The sequence below is a fragment of the Cyprinodon tularosa genome, unplaced genomic scaffold (assembly GCF_016077235.1).
Source record: "Cyprinodon tularosa strain WSP-4 unplaced genomic scaffold, ASM1607723v1 ctg197, whole genome shotgun sequence".
Taxonomy (NCBI): Eukaryota; Metazoa; Chordata; class Actinopteri; order Cyprinodontiformes; family Cyprinodontidae; genus Cyprinodon; species Cyprinodon tularosa.
This window is the reverse complement of record NW_024038720.1, coordinates 2,621,475-2,643,749: the sequence shown is the minus strand read 5'-3', so window position 1 is coordinate 2,643,749 and position 22,275 is coordinate 2,621,475. Positions and strand designations below refer to the sequence as shown.

At 36.0% G+C, this 22,275-nt stretch overlaps 1 protein-coding gene across 1 annotated transcript; it reads left to right on the top strand.

Moving 5' to 3' along the window:
• The first annotated feature begins 279 nt into the window (after positions 1-279).
• Positions 280-22,272, top strand: cdh15 (cadherin 15, type 1, M-cadherin (myotubule)). The gene is made up of 14 exons (XM_038283764.1): positions 280-451; positions 8,513-8,680; positions 11,837-11,992; positions 12,364-12,508; positions 13,676-13,857; positions 15,372-15,500; positions 15,611-15,793; positions 17,877-18,121; positions 18,213-18,349; positions 19,230-19,460; positions 19,552-19,791; positions 20,292-20,440; positions 20,555-20,746; positions 21,513-22,272. The coding sequence occupies exons 1-14, from the start codon at positions 401-403 to the stop codon at positions 21,711-21,713; spliced, it is 2,409 nt and encodes an 802-aa protein (XP_038139692.1). The 5' UTR covers positions 280-400; the 3' UTR covers positions 21,714-22,272.
• The last annotated feature ends 3 nt before the right edge of the window (positions 22,273-22,275 follow it).

Sequence of the window (22,275 nt, the reverse complement as noted above, 5' to 3'; positions counted from 1 at the left end):
AAAGCTAATATCCTCACTTACTGTTTCCTGTCTTCGTCCAAAGCAGCTGCTCTATTTCTCTCGTCATGCCTCCTTCTCTCTCTCTCTCTCTCTCTCTCCTCCATCAGTCCTGTGAGTGACAGCACATGTGCTGGGGTTCATTGGAGGCCTGCTGCTGAAATTCTAGCCCCCTTTACCCCACCACTGTGAGACATAGCCAAGCTATGGACAGGGTGGAGCTGTAGGACACAGATGCTGTGAGAAGAAAAGGAAGGACAGACGTGCATAGTAGAAGGACAGAGAGAAAGGTTTGAAAGTTTATGTGATTTGGCCTGTTTTTGTGCTGTGAAGCCTCAGAGACTCAGATCCTTCTGTGGTCAGAGGTCTGTGCAGACTGAGCTTCTGGGTCCTGGATTTGAGGATGGCTTTGTGGATGTTGATGAGCTGTGTGCTGAGTCTGCTGGTTTTTCAGGTAAGAAAAAAAAATTATTTTTTTGTGCAGTAAATACAGATGAGCAAAATGTTATGACTGATTAAAGTTTGGTTGGTCTTTTGCATTATGTTAACAAGATAAAATCTTTCTTAAATTGAGACTTTTCTGGTTTTACAAACAGTTTTCGTTTGTTTCACTCAGCTCTGTATGAAAAAAGAAAGGCACATCCTTTCTTTTTTCTTATGACCAATATCAAATACAAGTCTTAAGACATATCATTGGACATTACTCTGCTTTAAAGACAAGCCATTTGCTCTTAAGTTGTAACATTGAAAGCGTCTGACCTCTCCTTCCCCTCCTCCTGATTTTGGTCCTGCAGCTTCCTGCTCCTGCAGAGTATGATCTTGTTTAGAGAACAGACTCTTGCTGCTCCGCTCTTCAGATATACAATTTATGTTTTATACCTGAGTGATGTCCTCAAATGAACATCTACTTATTTTCATCCATGGAAGCAAGACTCTGGCTCTGCAATCAGAGCTTTCAGCTGAACTAAACATTTCATCTGAGGAAGTGATGAAGTGCTCTGAAGAAGACGGGACCCCAGATGTGTTCAGAGAGGGTTCAGGGCATCCTGTGTCTCCAGACGCCACAGTGACATTTAAAATGGATGTCAAAGTAAACCTTTCTTATTGCCAACAACACTTCTAAATATCATCAGTCTTTCACTGTGTTTGGATCAGTAATTCAGGCCAGGTTGAGCAGATGAGTGAATTGGCTTCCAACGATTCTTGAGGGGGAAGTTCTATGATCCATGCATGTTGGAGTGTCTCCCATCTTCTCAGTTACTGCAGATTCTCCTGTTCGCTAACAGCTCCTGCAGCTTTCTAGTGATGCAGTAGTTAAAGGATCACTGAAAACTGGCCATGCTTTTGATGTCCTGTGTCATAGTTTTAAATGAACCTGGAGAAAAAGAACTATTAAAACATTGGAAAAGGCACCTAAGGCATGAAAAGGTTACTTAGAGTAACCTCTTCATGCCACACACTCAGTCTAATCTTAAACGTACTATTCTTTCATAGAAACATAAATAAACAGCCTATTCACTCATTAATCATTTTTTTCTTTCCTCCGCCAGGTCAAGTTCTTCAGACATTTTTAGAAGCAACTAAATATACAGCTTATGAAGTCTTGTGCTTATAGTGGGATACATTTTGATTAAAGGGTTTGAGCTTTGAATGAAGATATTGTTTGAAACCATTCACATTTAAAAAAGGATATTTAAGATATATTTGATCTCTAGATCCTTTTCTTTAAGGTTTAAAAGTTTCTGAAGTATGTTACCTTAAAAGTTAAAAAGGCATTACGTCGCTTTTTAATTAAACTGTCGCCTTTTGCCAAATCACAGAGCTGCAGCACTCTTCTGCTCGTTCTTGCAGCTCCTATGCGGACTTGACAAGCTTTTACTTTTTGCAATGTTTCAATTCTTGTTAGGTTGGACCCCTTTAACATGGACGCACTTGACATCACATCCACCGAGCAGTGCGGGAACCTCTGACTTGAAGTAAATTCAGAGATCATAGGCTACAGGCTTATAGATGCATTGATGCTGAACTACTGAGGTGTCAGTCTAATTATCAAATGATGTTGTAGTCGTAAAGAGTCAAATAAAAAGGCTATTTTTTAACATAATTTTCAGTAAAAGAATACGAAATGTTTTTTTAAATCCTCGCTTCTCTTTTTTGTAAAAATTATGGTATTATTGATCTTAAAGGGGGATTCAAAATGTATAAAATAAGATTATCTTCTCCACATTTTTTGACCGTTATAGGTTTTAACTCACGAACATTTGCCCAAATGCTAAAACCATAGAAATTGCGAATATCTCTGAACAGACAGCTAGAGCACTATGGTATTCTGTGATTCTTGATCAAATATGGATTTTTGTAAATGTACTTATTGTTTTGTTGTCAGATGTGCAGAATGTTGAAAGAACCTGACATTCAAAACCTAGACTAAATTATTATTTTTCTCATTTTAAATATACAACTTGCATTAGCTCTGATAAAATATCCACTTCCCACTTTAACTCTGCTCTGTGAAATGTTACTGCTGAATATTATCTTGCAAAGTGCAAAGCAGCAGCCTGTGCTTTTATTGTTCCATATTTTAATTATTCTTTAATTATTCTGTTCTACTCGTTATACTCTGACCTAGGTATTACTTTTCATAGCCAAGACCAAGACCTGACAAGTCATCGGGCTTTCTTATCATGACATATTCTATCTTCTCCAAAAGCTGATGTCCGTACTGTTTGGGGGGAAATTGCTAGATTCAAAGTAGTTACAAAGAAGTTACTATTTCTGCATGTTTAATATTGCATGAAATAAATCTATATATTCCAGACATTTTCCCTGTAAAAAACGTTCGCTGATCTTCTAGATGTAAAACCTATAAAGATTTTAGAATCTAAATTCACATCACATCAGAATCAGCTTCAATCTCCTTAAATTAGCTGGTAACCTTTAAGGTGTTTGTCCTCTATAGACATCTTTTAAGGTTTTTCTTTGTCGCTTATTTCAAATCCTTTCCTGTAGAAGACTGTTGTCTTTGAGCTTAAGTTAAGAAAGTTGGGAGGAAAAAGAAATGACAGCCCTACTAAATGGTTGTCATTAATATTATTGCCTTAAAAACAAATAAAAATCTCCAGCAGGACCTTAAATTCAGGTTATCCTTTAGCTGATGAACTCTTGTTTGCAGAAAACTTGTTTGCTTGTAATCCAGAGGTTCTGAGTTAGAGCCCCACTCCCACAGACTGCCACTCTGGGTCCTTGAGCCAAGACCCTTTTTTTAAATCTTTTGTTCCTTTTGTCTTTGCCCCAACTTTATTGATTTGACTGTGTGAATGTTATTTGTACTCATGTTTTACCATTTTTTTTTATCAGTAGAGTTTTGTTTTATTTATTTATTTCTCTACAGCACTTTGGTCAGCTGTGCTTGTTTTTAATTGCTTAACAAATAAAATTGGATTAGATTGAATCATCACGTATGATTTACAGATAACATTGGACAAAAAACTTCTGTTTCCTTATTAAATAGCTTCTCTAATGCAAAAGCAAATAACACTTTCAATGGTAAACAAACAATCATAATAAAAGCCACAAAGCTATTAACACCTGTCCATCAAGCTGAAGCTTTCATCTGTGTCACCTGATATGTTAAAGGCGAAGGGCTGAAGGCTGCTGGGTGTGTGTCGTGGTGATGAGTGGGCAGCCCCCACAGCTGTTCCCAGCTGCATACGTGATGCCATTTGTACCACTCTGTAAACCCCCCACCCACCCCACTGTGGAAAGAGTAGAGTGAGGTGGTGGTTGCTTCTGGACCATGAAATCAGGTACAAATCAACAGTGTGCAGCAGCGACCAGCTGGCACTGAGTTTTCATTCAGCGGAAACAATCAGTCAGAGGATTTAGCGTCTGATCCCATGGCCCTGCCTGGTACCTGCAGGCTGTTTTTAACTGTCAAGCATTTACAAGGGCCCAAAGGATATAGAGAAGACATCCACTTCATATAATAAGTACCACGAACAGAGAAGTCTATTTCCTTTGCCTCATTATTTTTCACAGACTGAGATATTGAAGACCAGCTGGTTGTAGCACTTGATTTGAAGGTCCTACAGCAGAGTCAGGCGGATACAGGCTCAAGATATGGTTTCCATTTGTGCCCTTTCATGTTGCCTGTTTAAAGTTTTAATCATTCGGGTCAAAGCAACCACAAACGGCTTAAACTGGACTTTTCACTTTGATTTTCTGAAGACATTTTCACACTTTCCAGGAGTCTTTGTCAACTCTTTCGTCTCTCTCTAGAGATGTTGGAGACATTGTAGTTGGAGCGCTGCTATATTGAGGAACATGGAGGTCAATCCTCCCAGGCACATTTCAAGTCAGATCAAACTACTTCACTTTTTCAACAATCAGATACACATTTTAGTAAGTCTATTCTTTTCAAAAGTGAAACTTATGTTAAATCAATAAAGATATAATGAATCATCTGTTTACACTGTCAGGTAGGATTGTCTCTATGTGGCTCTTCTGTCCACTGGGATTATTACTCTCTTTTACAAGGATGTCCTGCCCAGAATAAAAGGCAACAAAGTTCTCTTTGAAGCCTTGACCTCCCTCAGCATTCATCAAGCTCAGACATTTTCTCCTTAATGAGGGGACACACTTGTTGGGGGACCATAAATAGAATAGTCTGCCCATGCTAAGCTAACATTATATAGCAAAGAGCTTGTGTATGTGGGGCCTATAGAGAAAATAACAGAATGGTTTGAGGTGTGCACAAAGAGTGACTAGCTCTGACACCAGCAGGACCTTCTGCCTTTTGCTAAGAAGACAGTCTGGCATTGCTCAGTCATGCAATACATTCAAATTTGCATGACAGTTCATTTTCAATATAAGATATAATCTGGTTGTCAAAGAATCCAAATGAATGCTACATTGCAAGGGCAAAAAGATTGCATTTTTAATGTTTTGCAGGTGAGGTGATGTGTGCAAGCATTTCTGTCTGCCTCCTGATAATGAGCCAAGTTTTTGTGCAACTGACAGTTTGAGAGTGTCCATAACAGAAAGCTGATGTCCTAAGGCATGGAGTTGTAGGTATTGGTGATAATAATTGTTCAAAAAATAATAGCAATGATAGCAAAGATGCATATTAGATCTAGGGAATCTACTTTAGATATCTAAAAAGTGCTGCAAACAAAAGTTAAAGAAGGAAAACTAACTTTAAAGATTATATATCAACCACGGAACCTGGAGAGTTGTCTTTGTCTACCCTTAATCTACCTAGTCTTTACAATTTGCTCTTTACAAAACTTAACTTTGACATATGTTTGAAGTGTAAAAAGAAAGCTATTGCCATCATAAAACTGAATATGTTACATTAAAACCCTGTATGAGGTTTCCCATAGATGATAAAATCCCTAAGCTTTATCTTTCTTAACACTCCTCTGACAAGCCACATTGGAAAAGCAACCATTCATGAATCTGTTAAGGATTAACAGGATTTTTGTTGCTGTGGGACTAAATAATTCCTAAACTAACTACATTATCAACTCATCTAATAGGCCAAGCTGTAAAATGCACGTGGCGTTATCAACAAGCCTTTCAGAGAGAGACCCTTGCAGGTCTAATTGGTAACATAAAACTTTGCTGTTACTGTGTCCTTGTCTGGTAAAAACATTCTAACAATGTGCAGATACACAGAGGAGCCGCTGTCCACATCACAATGACATGTTTTCTGATATAGAGCGCTCTGAAAGGAAGTGTGTTAATTTACAGGCTGCCTGTTTTGTACACTTTGGTGATTGTAAGCATTTCTCTTCACCTCTATGCTTCAAGCAGCGGAAAAGCTGGAACACAAAGTAGCTGGTGTGTATAATGGAAAACTTTAGTCCATCAAACTTGGAAACATAGGATATCGTAACTCTTCCACAAAATGCTTTCTTCTCCAAATAATGAGTTGTCTGAACTTATTTTTAACCGTATGATTTTTTTTCCTTAGTTGTTCTTTTTTTTTCTCACAGAGGGATCGCAAATGTTAAAGCATCTGCAAAATAACTTACTATAGTTGGAAGGGTTGCTTTTGGCAAAAATGATTTAAACTCTATGTTCTTCTTTTCTCTGATTAGTGATCTCCCACATGAAATGATTACATTTCATCTCTTTATGCCAGTGAAATATCCATCTGATTTTGCTCTTTATTTAACCACCATAGCTTCTTTAAATTACTTCCATTTTCCCTTTGTGGATAATATACACACATAAAAAAAAACACTGAATAAAACATTTTTTTGTGTGTGTTTTTCCAATACAAATCTAAAATACTTTTAGTTTTGCTCCAATTTACCCAATATTTAATCCTTTGGAGTATTTTATTGGATTAAAGGGCTGGTTTTGAACAGATTGAATATTAGCAGGAACATTTATTTCATTGCTTTTGTATTTTTTGTATAGCACTGGATGCTCCCTCTATTGCCATAGACAAATTGCCTAATTGGTTTCCATCATATTATTGTTGCCTGTGAAAATGTAAATGTCAGAATCTGCAGGCTCTATCTCAAAGAGCTTATCTGTAATTTGAGAATAATGTGACTCCTCTTAATAGTGCAAACAATGCAGGTATGCATTATACTGATACAACAAAATTACTTTTATTATTACTTCCAAACTTCTGATTACTCATGTCAAAATTTGAGGTTTCCATATAAATTATTTTCTTCTAAATTTGAAGTCATTTGAACTTAAATTGACGATCTCTCAACAGAACTGTACAGATTTGTAGAATTGAGGTTGTGTGTCGTTCAGAGTTATATGACCAGGTTGGATTTCTGTCACCTAAAAATGTAATTATTCAACTCCAAATTTCAATAAACATAGTCACCCTTTGCAAGGTAAAGTGTCCAGATCTTCAATATAATCCATATCAATGCAGTCAGATTTAATCCAATCACAAAATCGAAACCAAATCCAGTTATATTCATAAAAAAAAATTGAATTGTCATTTATCTATATTGACAAAAATGGTGTGATGGTCTGCTTCTATATCTTCTTATTCAATTTCCTTTTCATCCTTTAGATTTAATGCTCATTAAAATCAAATTATTTTTTTAAATCCACTATGCTGATTCCTCAAAGTATTGATTTAAAAGCTGATAGTATTTTCATCCAATCATACTCCACCCTTCGGTCTAGTAAGTGCTAATTCTTCCATGAATAACCCTGATCTACACATTTTGTTTTTATCATGTTGAAACTTATTTAAGTGTTGTCAGTGTAAAACTTGTAAAACTTCAAAATTTCCAAAAATGTAGGAAGATTTATGAAGTTCTATAATTAGAACCTCAACAGGGAATCAGCTGTTACTGACTTTGAGACAGAGCAGCAACCCTGAATGCGTGTTACACCAGTGGAAGCAAAGTTTAAAATATGGAAATAAATAACCATGGGGATGAACCTGTGAGGGTGACATGCCCTGCTGGAATGTGGGTGTAACATGTTAGAGTGGGTGGATGTTGATGGTAGAACGAGTTAAATGGGGGGGATATAAAATGGTCTAAGATTAGCCTCTCCTCTGACTCGGCTTGCAGATGCCAGTCATGGTTGCCGTTCTTCTTTGCAGTGTGTAGCAACAAGACAAATGAGTAGCAGCAAACTGCACACCTAAGAGACTAGCTGGCATCTCAGCCCATTCACAACTCATAATCAATGTGATGCAGATTTAAGGAATACGTGCATCATCGGTATGAAGTTACACATGAATGAGAACACAGAAATGAAATGGAAAATGTTTTTCTTGTTTTAAGGATTCCATTTTTTGAGCTGTTAAACATGTAGGGAAGTAACGCTGACTCCAGTGAAATCCCAGAGACGAGCAGGAAGCAACCAAAGGAAATGTGTACATGATCTAAGGCGTGGGAGTGGGTGTTTGGTGGATGCTCATGCATATAGTGGACATGTGATCTCACAGGGTGAGAAAGCCAGCGAATGAGCGTGGCTGTGGAATTCCTACGGCGGAGTAAATCCGTAAGGTGATCCCAAACTCCCAGTCAGGTGCAAAGCTGCAGCATAAAGGGGAATTTGTGAGTGCAAGCGGGAATGCGGGTGGGAAAGCAGAGGATCTAAATCCATTGTCGACAGCTGTTGTGTGAGTGTGTTTAATATGTGTGTTGGTGTGTGTGAATGCAGTCCTGACAGCAATGCGATGATGGAAAGCTTGTAAAAAGAGTTTAAACATGTTTCCTTTTCCTGAAATTATTTAGTACCCCGATCAAAGAGAAGCGAGAAAAAAAAAATTTAGGAGTTGAATGCTGAAGCTGTCTCCTTTGTTCTGAACAATCTTACACACCCCAACTTTCAGTTAAACTCAGAATTACATCCATTCTGTCAGGCCGTGGGGAATATAGAAACACAGAAGGATATTAAACAGCTGCAAGTATGTGTAACTGTATAATGTTTTTCTTAAATTAGCATAGCTCCCTGGAGTTTAAAACTTCGCTTCAACTTCAGCTTTGATCTAACCTGCTGCCAACCATATTTCCTCCAGGTCTGCTGCTCTGCAGAGCATCAGCACAATGAGGCAGGGCAGGACCCTAAGACCCTTTACCTCTGGAGAAATCAAGGGAAAGGGATAAAGAGAGTCAAGAGAGACTGGATCATCCCCCCCATCAGAGTGTCAGAGAACAGCAGATATGTTCCTGAGAATCTGGTCCAGGTAAATATGCCACGTAAAAGCATTTACAGGAGCAATTTTCACCACATCAATTTTAACCACAGGTCACAGATGAATACATGTATGAAAACAGTCCTAATTTTTTTTTTTATGTTGACTGAAAATGAGTCACATTTTGAAGAAGTCTTAAAATATACTTCAGATCATAAGTGAGTTGCTCTTTCTTTGGCAGATTTTTAATCACTTTTAATAAAATCTCCATACCTATGTGTTTACCAAGCAGCTGAAGACATAGCCCTAGAAACCATTTGGGAGAAATCCTAGAGATTTGTTCCACAAAACCATTTTAAAGACCCCAGAAAAGGTCTGAAAAGAAAATATGGATCATCCAAAGATTTGACATGGAAATTAATGTGGCAATGTAGAACATTTGATTATGCTCCAATCAACTGTCACTCACCACGATTATTCTGTAATATTTGAATATCAAAAGGGGAGGTAAAAGGGAGTTTTCCTCTCCACTGTCGCTAGAAGCATGATTGGTGTGACGGATTGCCTTCGAGTCAATGAGTCGATGCAATCAACTGGTTTTCATTCGATAGAAAACTGAACCAGTCTGACTGTATGATCTGGTTGAATTGTCTCTGTAAAGTGCCTTAAGATGATGTGGGCTGTGAATTGGCGCTATATAAATAAACTGAATTGAGTTGAATCTCTAATAACAATTTCAAGAAGAATGGCTATTCATTGTTTATCAATATGTAATTTAAAATCCTTTTTTTCACACTTATAAACTCATGTGATATTTTACTGTAAATCAGTACATAAGAAAATTTTATGGAAATAAGTATAATATTTACCATAGAGTTTAGTGGTAGTATTTAAGTATGTGTCCCTTTACAAATGTCTTCTTTTTTGTAGTTTTTCTCATACTTGAATTTTACACATTTAACTGATTTCATTATTAGAGAAAGAAACACTAACAGATGTTTTCCTTTCATTTAACACTGGAGCAAGTCTATTCATACTAACATCCAGCTATGTAAAAATAAAATATCTAAACCTAATACCTAAGAGGCACTTTACAAAACTAACCAATCTAATCTGTAGATATATATAGTCACTTTGCAGCAAAGTAGCTAAATCACTTAATCCATCAGAGAGATGCAATAACCTCTTTAAGAGGCTGCTTTTGATACTATTTTCCCCCCATCATACCAATGTATAACTCCTACACTGGAAGTATAACCTCGCTCAAACTAAAAAAAAAAATGATGTCCAGATATCACATCTAATATATTTGACTTCATTGAACCTGAATTTAATCGCTTGTTATGACCTGATTATATTATGTTGATGTAAACAATAATACTGCAGTTGACACAACTTAAAATCTTTGCCCTATTCCAAATGATTTTCTAAACATTTCAGTTGATCAACCAAACTAATATATTGACATTGGACCAACCTAATATACTTACTTTTAACTAAATAAACCAGAGTTAATGTCTGTATAGAAACCAGTTAATTTAAATATAACCAAATTAGATTTTTCACATATCATGTGACTTACTTCAAAAACAATTTCCATTTCCCATCTTACAAGCTCTATACATCCTGGACAGGTTGCCAGTCCATCACAACACAACCATTCATGCACACACTCACACCTAAGGAAAATTTAGAGAAGCCAATTCCCTTAGCAAAAGATAGTTTATTCAAGTATAAAAGTGTACTAATTTCAAAATCAGGCAGAGCACTTATAGTGTACTTATTCTAAACTATATTTCATATACTTAACAATAGTATAGTGTACTTGACTATACTATTGTTTACTTTATTGTTTAAAGTTAAACTTAAAAATGTCCCAATTTAGTTCGAAGAAGTATTACTTTAGTAATACTTCAAGTACACTAAAACTACTTGTTCAGGTATACTTTCTAAACTTATACTTATACTTAAGTATTCTTAATAGAATTTACTTCAGGTATACTACTTTTTGCTAAGGGTTAACCTAAAAATCATGTTTTTGGACTGTGGGAGGAAGCCAGAGTACCTGGAGAGAACCCACACTTGCTCAGGGAGATCATGCTAACTCCATGCAGAAAGATCCCGGGCCAGGAATTGAACCCGCAAACTTCTTGCTGCAAGGCAGCAGTGCTAGCCACTGCACCGCTGAGCCACTCTGCTGGATCAGAGACTTTATCACTTGCTATGATTGCATGCAAATTCCAGTTCTTACTCAAACAAAAAGAATTACCTGCATAAATATATAGATATTGAGAGATATCAAAAACTTTGTTCTGGGTCTTTGTATGTGTATTTAGTTCAGGTTAAATCAAACTTGATGTCTGAAAATTTAAAAAGAATGAGTTACACAATTAAATAAATAATTTTATCTAGTTTAGAGTGAAAAGCATTAGTTTGAATGAACAGTTACATGTTACACTTTTTTCAATGTATTCATTTACTCTTTTTATGCTTGTCTTTATTCTGGATTAAGCTGTAAAACATTTTTTTTAGCAGACACATCTGATTTTAGAATAATTTAGCAGAAATGACCAACTAATTAATTAAATTTTTTATAATCTTCCATAAAAATATAAGGAAGCTGTTCCATTTCACTGAAAAAAACATGTGCTAAAATTCTGACTTACTATTTTACATGTTTCCAGATGTGAAAAACATGTAACTCATTCATGGCATCAGCAGTGGGGATAACATGTGTGTGGTGTTATAGGTGCTGATCCAGACATGAAAGGGAATCCATTTTGTTCTGTGTTTATTATGCTTTGTTCTAATCAAATTATCTAAAATTTTCATCAAAGTGACAGATGAGCGTTTCACAGCGGGATTGACGCCGGTGTTTAATGGACAGTTCAAATATAAACACGCTAAAAGCGTTATGGACAGCTGGTAATTATGCTGATCTTTCAACACATGGAGAGCTATTGAGTCTCTTTTAAAAAGTGAGATCTAACATATACAAGTCAGAGAAAATGGAAACAAAATACAGAAAATGAGTCCTTGCTATTATTAGTTCGAAATCTCGAAGGACTTTCTGAGTTTAAACACTCCAGGAGTAACTTCTCCATGTTCACATCTGGAGTTTGGAGCATATACTTTACAGTCCAGCTCCCCAGTTCCCTGTGAGGTTTTAATGATCAACAATTCTTTCTTTATTGTTTTCCTGCCTAGATCAAATCAGACAAAATCTTCTCAGGAGTGGTGATCTACAAGTTAGAGGGACCAGGGGTGGACCAGGAGCCCAAGGACCTGTTTGAGATTGATGATAAAACAGGAATAATCAGGAGCAAGAAGCCGCTGGACAGAGAGCGGTACAGCAGCTTCACGGTAAGACCTCATTAAAGAGCAATCAGCCAGAGGTACTCACTGCATGCCACAGAGCCGGCTCTAAGAGTTTGCATGTGTTTCCATTTCAAGTTTCTGTCTAAGATTACATATCATTGTGTCGAACACTCGTACAAATGGTTAGAGGTCATTTTTACAGAGCCAGTATTGGCATCATGGGAGAGTTGCTGGAGTGTTTCATGAATGTACATAATCTTTATTACTCTGCCAAGACATCTCTTATGCAATCATCGATATGTCTAGAAATAAACAGTATCTTCTGTTGGATGGGTTCTTTTTTGGAAAGCTTGAGAAAGAGCTTCATAAATCAAACAAGTAATTGAAAACATTTCTTGCTGTGTCTCTGTATGTAGCTGAAGGCGTTTGCACTTTCCCCCAGTGGAGAGAGACTGGAAAACCCAACAACCATCGAGATCGTGGTTCTAGATCAGAATGACAACAAGCCCGCTTTTACTCTGAAAGAGTTCTTTGGATCAGTCCCAGAGTTCTCTCTCCCAGGTAGACTAATAAATAGAATCAAGTACAAAAATGTGATGGTGTTTGTATTTTTGAGTTGTAATTATATTTTTCATAAGCAATCTTTAGTTGTTGTGTTCTTTGAATACATATTTAGTATGTTATAATATATATATTTTTAAAATGAAATATATCCAAAAAGCAATGATATCCTAAAAAGTGTCCCATTAGATGTTTGGTTCCATCAATAGTTTTATTTTTATTCTTCTTTTTACCAATGCAATAACTAACATATACAGTTATGTTTAATAAAATAAAGAATAGAATAATTTAGATAACTTTAGCTTTCAGTTAAAAACTGTTATTTCTTTTTATTTTATGTTCCCTATTAACTAGCTACTTCTGGAGAAGCATGAAAATCTACAGAGGTCCACTTTTACCTTAACACTGCATAGGAGCATTGATGGATTAATATAATCAATAAACTGCTGAACCTCCTGTGGACACAACAATCAGATGTGTTAAACCTCCAGTTAACTAAACAAGTGTTAATTCATCAATTGTATAGTCTAATTCAACAGAGATTCCAAAGAGTTGGTGTTATTTCTGCCGAGCTAAATTGAATCACATTTTAAATGTTGATTTTAAAATCCATAGCAAGCAGAGTTTCTCCCAGAATGCCAGACTATCTTTGACACCTGAAGTGTTGAAGGTGTTCAGACGGCCTGGTAGAGCCTGCTAACGGCAGCCTTTCTTATGGCAGCTGTGTCTATAATTTAGGCAGCATGGTATAATATCACCATTATGCTGATGATACTCAGCTATATTTGTCCTAAAAAGTTTTAAGACCAATGTGTGCTGTTGACTTTTGACACTATACACTAGATCAATTCATCTTAATAATGGTTGAATTTAAGTATTAAGGCTATTGTTTACAACTCTCTTAAAGTGCTAACTTTCTAAGTGTTGTTTTAACTCAATCTACGGTGGACCCAAAAATATATTCATATTTAATCTGTCAAATATTCACTTGGAAGGATAAATTCATCAGTTTGTTGAAGAGTCGTTGAAGAATATATAAAAATACTAATAAATCTTATATCACCAATATATAATGTTTCCAATGCAAGAAATTAGCCTTTTTTTAAATCTTGAATTCATATAAATGACCTCACTCTCTGACTGAAAACTTTCATTTCTACTCTGCAGGCACATCAGTGATGTCAGTTACAGCCACAGATGCAGATGACCCAATGACAGAAAACGCAGCTCTAAGTTTCTCCATCGTTGGTCAGGAGAGCATCCCCCCCAATGCTGTGAACAAGACTATGTTTGGTATTAACTACCAGACAGGAACCATCTACACCAAGGATGTGGGCCTGGATCGGGAGGTAAATAGTATTCAGAGACACAGATGGATAGAGAAGAGCTCGGTAACCCTAAATTTGTAAATTATACGATGAGGGTTTATGGGGATGAGCACAACCATATATGTCATTAATGTGCAATTTTAAAGAAGTTCAACAAAGACGTAGCTAATTACTCGGATATTATCAGTCTATTAAAGACCAATTTCTTTAGATCATTTTGATTGTTTTGTTCTTGTTTTTTACATTAGCTTTTATATATTCTCTGTTATTGGAAAAAGAAATAAAAATTATTTTTAAGATCTTTCACACCTGGGGAAAACCCATCAATATGTTCGGATTCTCTTTTTAGAAAAGAGCCTGGTGTTATTTAAGATTTTATAAAAATAGAAATAATAAGCACTACTCATTAGGACAACTTTGTTTCATTTACAACCATTTTGGGAGCGTTCTTGGTAGCTACTAGTCAAACATCTTCATTGGGAGTACAACAGGGTCTTGTGCTGAGCCCCTTCCTCCACAGACTTTTCATTCTATACCCAGACTTGAATCAAAGAGAACTGATTTATCAGCCATTTCACTTATTCCATACTGCAAGCACTAAGTGGATCTGGCAGCATGGTGGGACACCACACTTAAAACCCCAACCTGACCCAGACGAGGCTTAACTGTAACAAAAAATAATAACTGCTTAATGTTTCTCAGTACTGACTCTTTATCCTTTTAGACAGCCAAAAACTGTTAAAAATGAAATATTTCTTGGGTGAAATAGTATTTTTTGTCATGACTTCATGTCCAATACCCTTTGCAACACTACATAAATAAGATTACCAGAGGTGGGTAGTAACATATATTCAGTTACACTTACTATAGTAACTTTTACAAACACATGTACCAATAGAAGTATTTTTACATTACTGCACATTTTTATTTTGCTAAGTTATATTCTTGTGAAAGTATTGTTACTCCTACTTGGGTACATTTTCTTTTAGTGCTCTGCTTGGTTTATGCATATAAATTGCTTTATAATAATTATGCAGAGTTTTAGAGATTATATGGACACTACAATGTAAGTAGAACAGGAAAGGAAAACAGAAAAAAAGGAGAAAAGATTAAAGAAAGAGGACTTGGCTATATTTTCTGATTACTCTGTCCAATATGAGTAACATGAGCTATCTAACAAATATTAATTTCTTATGGTAAGGATTGGTTGTTAATGTAAAAAAATGATTGTGAATTCATTCATCTTTATTTATTTACATTTATTTATTTTTATACTTTAATGCCATAATGCTCTGTCTGTTTACATAATTTTAAACATTAAATCAGATGCAAGGAGCCATCAATTACTCACTACTCGAGTTGCCCAGTTTACCCAATACTTTTTTACACTTATTTAAGTAATTTCATGGATAATTATGTTAATTTGATAATTAAGTAGTGCTGCTCTTACTCGAGTAATGTTTTTAGGTACTCTACCCAGCTCTGGGGATCAGTGCTTGAATATTTCTTCTAAAAAGAAGTATAATTTCTTCCAGGTGGTGAAGAAGTTCAAGTTAAAGCTAGAGGTTGCTGATATGGGGGGTGAAGGATTAAGAGGTGAGGCTGTGGCCATCATCACCATATCTGATATCAACAACCACGCACCACAGTTTCACCAGGCCTTGGTGAGCTTTGATTTAATGGGTTATAGTACAATTTTCTATCAGCTTATCACTATAAAGGCAATGACATCAGCTAAATCCTTCTTTTTTTTTTTTTTCATTTGTGCTTTTAGTACAGCATTAGAGCCCAGGAGAATGTTTTCAACGTTGAGATTGGACGCGTTAGTGTGACAGACAGAGACGAGCCAGGAACAGGGAACTGGGAAGCCAAATACAGCATCTTATCAGACTCAAACAAAAACTTTGCCATCCAGACGGATCCAGTCAGCAACGAGGGAATCCTGACAGTGATGAAGGTACAGAGAAAGGTTGAACCACCAGGCAGGGGCCACGGTTTGTAGCCTCATCAGTGGCTGAAAAACCAAACATTGCTTTTTCAATCGTACTGAGTATTTTTATAAAATAAATGATCTGTTTTAGTCATTTGTGTTTGAGTTGTAAAATACATTAAAACTTTAATTAGAACAACCCTAAAATGTTTGAGCAGAGTTGTGATTATCTTGGAATTGCTGAAAAAATTTAAAAAAATTCTTTATAACTTGCTCTATTTTCATTATATTTTATGCCTTTTTCCAAAGAATTTCTTAGTTTTAATTCTAGGTCTGGTCTTTTTAATATACATCCAAAATTTGTCAAAACAAAACTTTACATTAACTGACAGCACTGTCAGGAAGTATTGAAATAAAAAGACATGGAAACTTGCTGGTAACTTTACAGACCAAGGACAGTTCCTACATGGCAAGAGATCATTATTATTAGAATTTTTACATAGCACTGTTAATTTAATCAAATTTAACAACCTATGTGCGGTCCTTCAAATTCAAAACACAAAAAATATCTATTTTTGTTAATGGGGCAGACAATTTGTGGAGCACATGAGATATTTCTCCTGAATGGAGATCTTAAATATATTTCCCTAATTTAATAAAAAATATCTGATTATACTTAATACATGTCATGTCAACACCATCTAAGGAAATAAATAAAACAACTCATTTTAAGACAATACACATATAAAATCTTGATAAGTGAAATAGTTTTTAAATTATCTTGTTTTGAGTTATTATTTCATTACAGCATTTCACATTGGTTTGCATTTTCTGTGAGGGTTCCAAAAATGAAAAAATCTTGTTACACTTGAATCAAGACAAAGTTGCTTTGTTTTTAACTGTATTAAAACAAAATCTTAAATTTCACAGCTCATTATGAAACAAGTCATGAGGGTTACTATTTTGCATTTCTTTTAAACCAAACCTTAAAGTAATTTATAAAAAGAAAACATTAACAAAATGTAAAATATCTTAAACTTTGTTCTGTTTTGTGTCAAAGATAATTAGTATAAAAACGGTCCAAAAATAATTTGCAAAGCATGAAACATTGTTTAATAAAGTTACCTAACTGATTCAATGATGATATTTAATAATATTTGTGAGGTCGTACTTCACTTAAATGTTCTTACTATCATTAAAATGTTCATATAAGTATGCTGAATAATCAATAAGCTTGTCAGTATCTATAAAAATATTGGCTTTAGTTCACATTATGACTTATAGGCTAAATATTGATTATACCAACCAACTGTAGAAAGAGGCTGATATTTAAAACTATACACTAATACATTTGCAACATATATACTTCTGTTGATTTTGATGATTGTATTGCTGCAATATGTTCAATAGCGATCTTTTTTTATATATATATTTTAAAATAAGATTGATATTGATCTCATTTTATGACAAATTATCTTACTAACCTGTCCAAATTAAGGGCAAATATACTCACTTTAAGAAAATACTACATATAGTTATATTACTTTTTCAATTTGCCTCAAAATGTCCATTTTGTAATTTTGTTTAAAGTAGGTTATACACCTGAATCTAGGACACTTTCTAAACTATGTTAAAAAGACCGAGTAATATACACCTTAAAACAAGATGATGACATATGAGGTTAATAAAAATAAGCTACATTTGAGGAGGATACTACTTTTAACCATCTTAAGCTTATTATTGTAGTAATTTTTAATAAAAATTATTTTTTTTTGTAGCTAGATGTCCTTATGAAATATCTTAATGTCTCTTCTTCTTTTCAAATTGTTCCATTGGCTGATTTTTTTATTACATTTTGTTTATGTATTTATATATCTGTGTCTGTTTTTTGCCTGTTTCTGGTGTGCCCACTTTTCCATTGAGCAGACATAACTATATACTACCATCTACTGGTTCACATATAAATTGAAAGTTGCTTGGGCAACTGCTGCTTGATGAGGTTTTTATGTTTGTTTTATGCTTTTAATTTCTGTTGTGCTTTACATCACTGTCTACGGTCCAGCAGTGGACAGTAGGAATCTATAATTGTCTTTCCTGTGCTGTATTGCAGCCTCTGGATTATGAAGTCAAAAGGGAGCACAAGTTGATTCTGGCAGTGGAAAACATCAATCCTCTGAGCAGCAAGACTCAAAACCAACCCCTAAGTTCTGCCACAGTGATGGTGACTGTGGAGAACCAGAATGAGGCTCCGTATTTTAAGGAGAACCCCATACGGATCGAGGTCCCCGAGAATGAAAAACCTGGAAAGCTGCTGAAAAGCAACATCGCCTCAGACCCCGATCATTCTGAACTCAGGTTTGGCCTAAAAGATTCTTGAGAGGAAAATTTTCTACACATATTCACATAGAAAGGAAGTTAAAGGTTCCCTTTTCTGTTGTTGGTATAGATTTGAAATCAGCAAAGACCCTGAAGGCTGGCTGGAAATCAAAAGAGAAACAGGAGACATTTTCCTGAGAGGACCCTTCAACATGAAATCTCCACATGTCAAAAACAACATCTACAGCGCTGTCATTAAGGTTACAGGTCTGTTTATTTCTCATTCTGATCACTTACATCTTTAAAGCGTTTTTTTAATGGAAGAATATCTGAAGATTTAAATAGAGACTGACTTTTAGTTGTTCTTCATAAATATCTACTTATAGATTATAAAGCAACACAAATACCCCTCTGCCTATTCTGCTGGCATATTTAGCCACAGTAGTTCACACCTGCTATGAACACCTCTAACATATCACATCAGCAGCATCAGAGAAAAGAAAATGATTCAAACTTAAGCTGAAAATGTAAGTTTTTTTGCTTGTCTTATGTCCATAAGGTGCAAAAGTATGCAAACCCTTCTGTTCAAGGTGTGATGCTTTTAACAAAAACTATCATGACATTTTCTTTCAGGTTTATATAGTTTATAACAGTTTGGTGCATTTCTCTGTAAAAAAAAAAAAAAAAAAAAAAAATTAAACCAATTTCACATCTTTTTAAAGTATTTCTAAAGCCAGAACTACACTTAAGATCAGCACATGAAAATCTTCCATTATGAAATCTTTTTAGAACAACATGGCTCAGAGTGTTTGTCTTTGTGCTTGACCAAAATCACACATGCCCCCATGTTTGCCTCAGAAGTTATTAGTTTCATCCCTTTTTTTGAAGCATTTTTCATGAATCATTACAAGTAATCTTCACCAAAAGCAGACCCAAACCATATGATTTACTTGCTTAATTTCCTATATTTTATATACTTAAGATGGCTCTTAGTTTCCTTTCTGCAAACTCGTATTGTTATAATTCATTTTAGAGAGCTCTTATTTATTGCTTTTCCACACAAGACAGATATCCTGCCCTACTCTGACTGATGTTATGAAGTGTGCTCACATTAAAGATAAGGAATTTGTTGTGATGTTTTCTACAGATGCTGGTGGGGTTTCAGCCTCTGCAACAGTGAATATCATCCTGGAAGAAACCAACGACTTCCCTCCTCAGCTCGTCCCTTTGAGCAGCTCCTTGTGCTCAGGCGATAACAGAGCATCTCCTGGTGTCTTACTGACTGCTGTGGATGAAGACCGTCATCCACATGCCGCTCCCTTCATCTTTTACATCGCTGACCCGCTGTCATTAAACTGGACTGTCTTTGATTTCAACGGTAGGTGTGGGAGGTGAAGCAGTGCATGATGCGTCATTCTCAGGATAAAACTCTGTCCTCACCTCCTTTCTTTCTGTGTTTCCTTCCTTAGATACTCATGCAGTTCTGAGACCCACTGTGGAGCTGGAAGCTGGAGAGTATCAAGTACCAATGTTGGTCAAAGACTCTGGCAGCCCGTCTCAACGCACCTTAACTCAAGTCAATGTCACTGTATGTCTCTGTGACTCCTATGGTGACTGTAGATCTGAGTCGGGCGCTTTCTTAGGCTCCAGAGTGGGAATCAGCTTCATTGCTCTCATCATTATCATCGCATGTAGTTCACTTCTACTGGGTGAGTGTCATGATAAAGAAAATGCCTATTTGACTAAGATAAAAAGCGTTTTATGCAATATTTCTAGATGTTTTAGTGAAGAAAATGACAACGAAAACTATTCTGACCCTGCCGCACATAGGATTTACAGTCCAGCAAAACAAACTCATATTCTAGAGCACCAGCTCTTTTATCTGAGAAGCTTTTATTAGTTAGAGTGAAAATGTTCTGTGTTTTTTTTTTTTAAATGTTCACTTTCACTAACTTTATCTGAATATTAACTATCTTTTAATAATAAATCCACGATTTCCGAATTTCATTGGGAAAAATGACTTTATAGCAGATTTTGACATATCTCCACTTTTATAAACACATAATATCCAGCAATTGTAATTATTTACCTGCAGTGATTAAAAAAAAAAAATAGGGATAAATTTATAACTGAAGTCAAAATCCTCTTCAGACTTTTTTGTTAGTTAGATAATATGATCAGAAGTAAACTGAAGGATGCTTGTTTGCAGTGCTGCTGCTCCTGGCTGTGGCCTTAAACGCTTGTGGAAGACGTCACCACATAAAGAAAGGATCAGGTCTGCTTGTCGCTGAATCTGAGGACGATGTACGAGATAACATCCTCAACTACGACGAGCAGGGAGGGGGTGAGGAAGATGAGGTGAGGCTCACACACTGCGGTTAATCTAATGGTCACCTCCAGAGGTTGAGGGTGCAGATCTGTATGTTTGCCTGTATATTGTTTGACCAAAGTATTCGCCTCATTTTCTCCCAGAACGCCTTCAACATTGACCTGCTGTGGAACCCCCATGATGCACCTCACAACCCGTGGTCCTTCTACCCAGGCTCTGGCATTCCCAGAGGCAAAGAGCCCCTCAGGAAGGATGCCCCACATAACCTGCCCTCCCCCACCTACCCAAGGCGGCCTCCTGCAGATCCCACTGCCATCGAGGACTACATCAATGAAGTGAGCAGCTTCAGCTTTTGCTTGGCTTTCTAAGGGAAAAAATAATCTATAGTTCAAAGATGCCATTTACAAATGAGAGAGCTCTAACTGGGGCAAAGTCCATAGAAAGGAAATAAGTTATCAAAACATCTGCAGTATTTGTTTAACACTACACATCCACACTGAAACCCATTTAATGAGTTTAAAGTCTGTTTAAAGTAACAAAAATGGTACATGGACAATTGGAAGTGGCTTAAGTCGGGTCACCTTCCAGTTTTTCAGGCTGCGCCTGATCCCAGTTAACGCCTAGAATTCCTACTTTGTTCCCTAAATAACTGTTTTAATTCAGATGCCTCTGGGATATTTTGGAAACCGTTTTAAGGTTTGATTTTGTTTTTGTGACAGCCAGCTCCGTTTCACAATGCATGCTGCAATTTATTGGCAAGGTTATCAGAACCTACTTTATTGGCCTTTTAAAGGACAATAGAAAAAAAACTTTCAATGTTAAAAATGTACTTTGTTTAGTGACACAGAAAAAATCAAAGTACAGTTTATTCTTAAAATAAATAATAAATAAATAATGTACCGTTGAAAACAAGGAACTATGTTTGCAAATGGAAAGATTATTATATTTTTATTTTTATTTCAAAAGAAAATATCTCAGATAGTTTCTCCCATAGGTTAGACTACTACATATTGACTTCTTTCTACAGGCTGTTCAAAATTTTAACCTGCAGGTAAGGAAGTTTCCTTACAGCTTAAAAGCAAACTTCTTTTCTCTACTCAGGGCTTGGAGGCTGCTGACAACGATCCCAACGTGCCTCCATACGACACAGCCCTGATCTATGACTACGAGGGAGAGGGCTCAGTGGCTGGCAGCCTCAGCTCCATTGTTTCAGGAAGCTCAGACGGAGATCAGGACTATGATTACCTCAACGACTGGGGACCACGCTTTCAGAAACTAGCAAATATGTTTGACCCACGTTAAAGCCAACAGAGCAAGAGCTGCAGCGTTAAGGGCACACAACATGCCTGATGTGATTTTTCGTTATCATAAGACGAGATTGTTCTAATGAGGAAAATTATTTTTGCCTTATTAGAGCTTGTTTGGACACAAACAGCAGGGGGACTTGATGCTGCCTTCAGCGCTTTTAGGAAACAAGATGTGCATGTGGGAATCTTTAATCTCCTGCAGATCACTTATGATGCACACAAAAGACAGAAAAATAAGTTGTTTTGATGTTTTTTTTTTTACATTTTATAAGATGAATTTTCAGTATTTTGTGTTCAACATCAGACCCTCCCTTTCCTGCATTTGTTTATCTATTATCTCTACAAACAGCAACACACAACGTTCAGCAATACCTTACCTGAAGGTTAAACAGTCAAATGGTCTTTTTTTTATGTATGTTCCCTGAATTCATGTTTTACTGGTGTCTTTATAATAAAAGGGTGTTTATTTCTTATCAAACTGCCATTATTTACTAACCTGTATATTCATGCGTTGCCTCGTCAGTTTAGACCAAGAATAAATACTGCCTGGAAAGGGA

What these genes read in the sequence shown, in the direction of transcription:
- cdh15 (XM_038283764.1), top strand. Translation starts at nt 401, where the DNA reads ATGGCTTTGTGGATGTTGATGAGCTGTGTGCTGAGTCTGCTGGTTTTT. An exon ending in CGCTGTCATTAAGGTTACAG is followed by an intron (nt 18,350 to 19,229) that starts GTCTGTTTATTT and finishes TGTTTTCTACAG; the next exon opens with ATGCTGGTGGGGTTTCAGCC. An exon ending in ATGTAGTTCACTTCTACTGG is followed by an intron (nt 19,792 to 20,291) that starts GTGAGTGTCATG and finishes GCTTGTTTGCAG; the next exon opens with TGCTGCTGCTCCTGGCTGTG.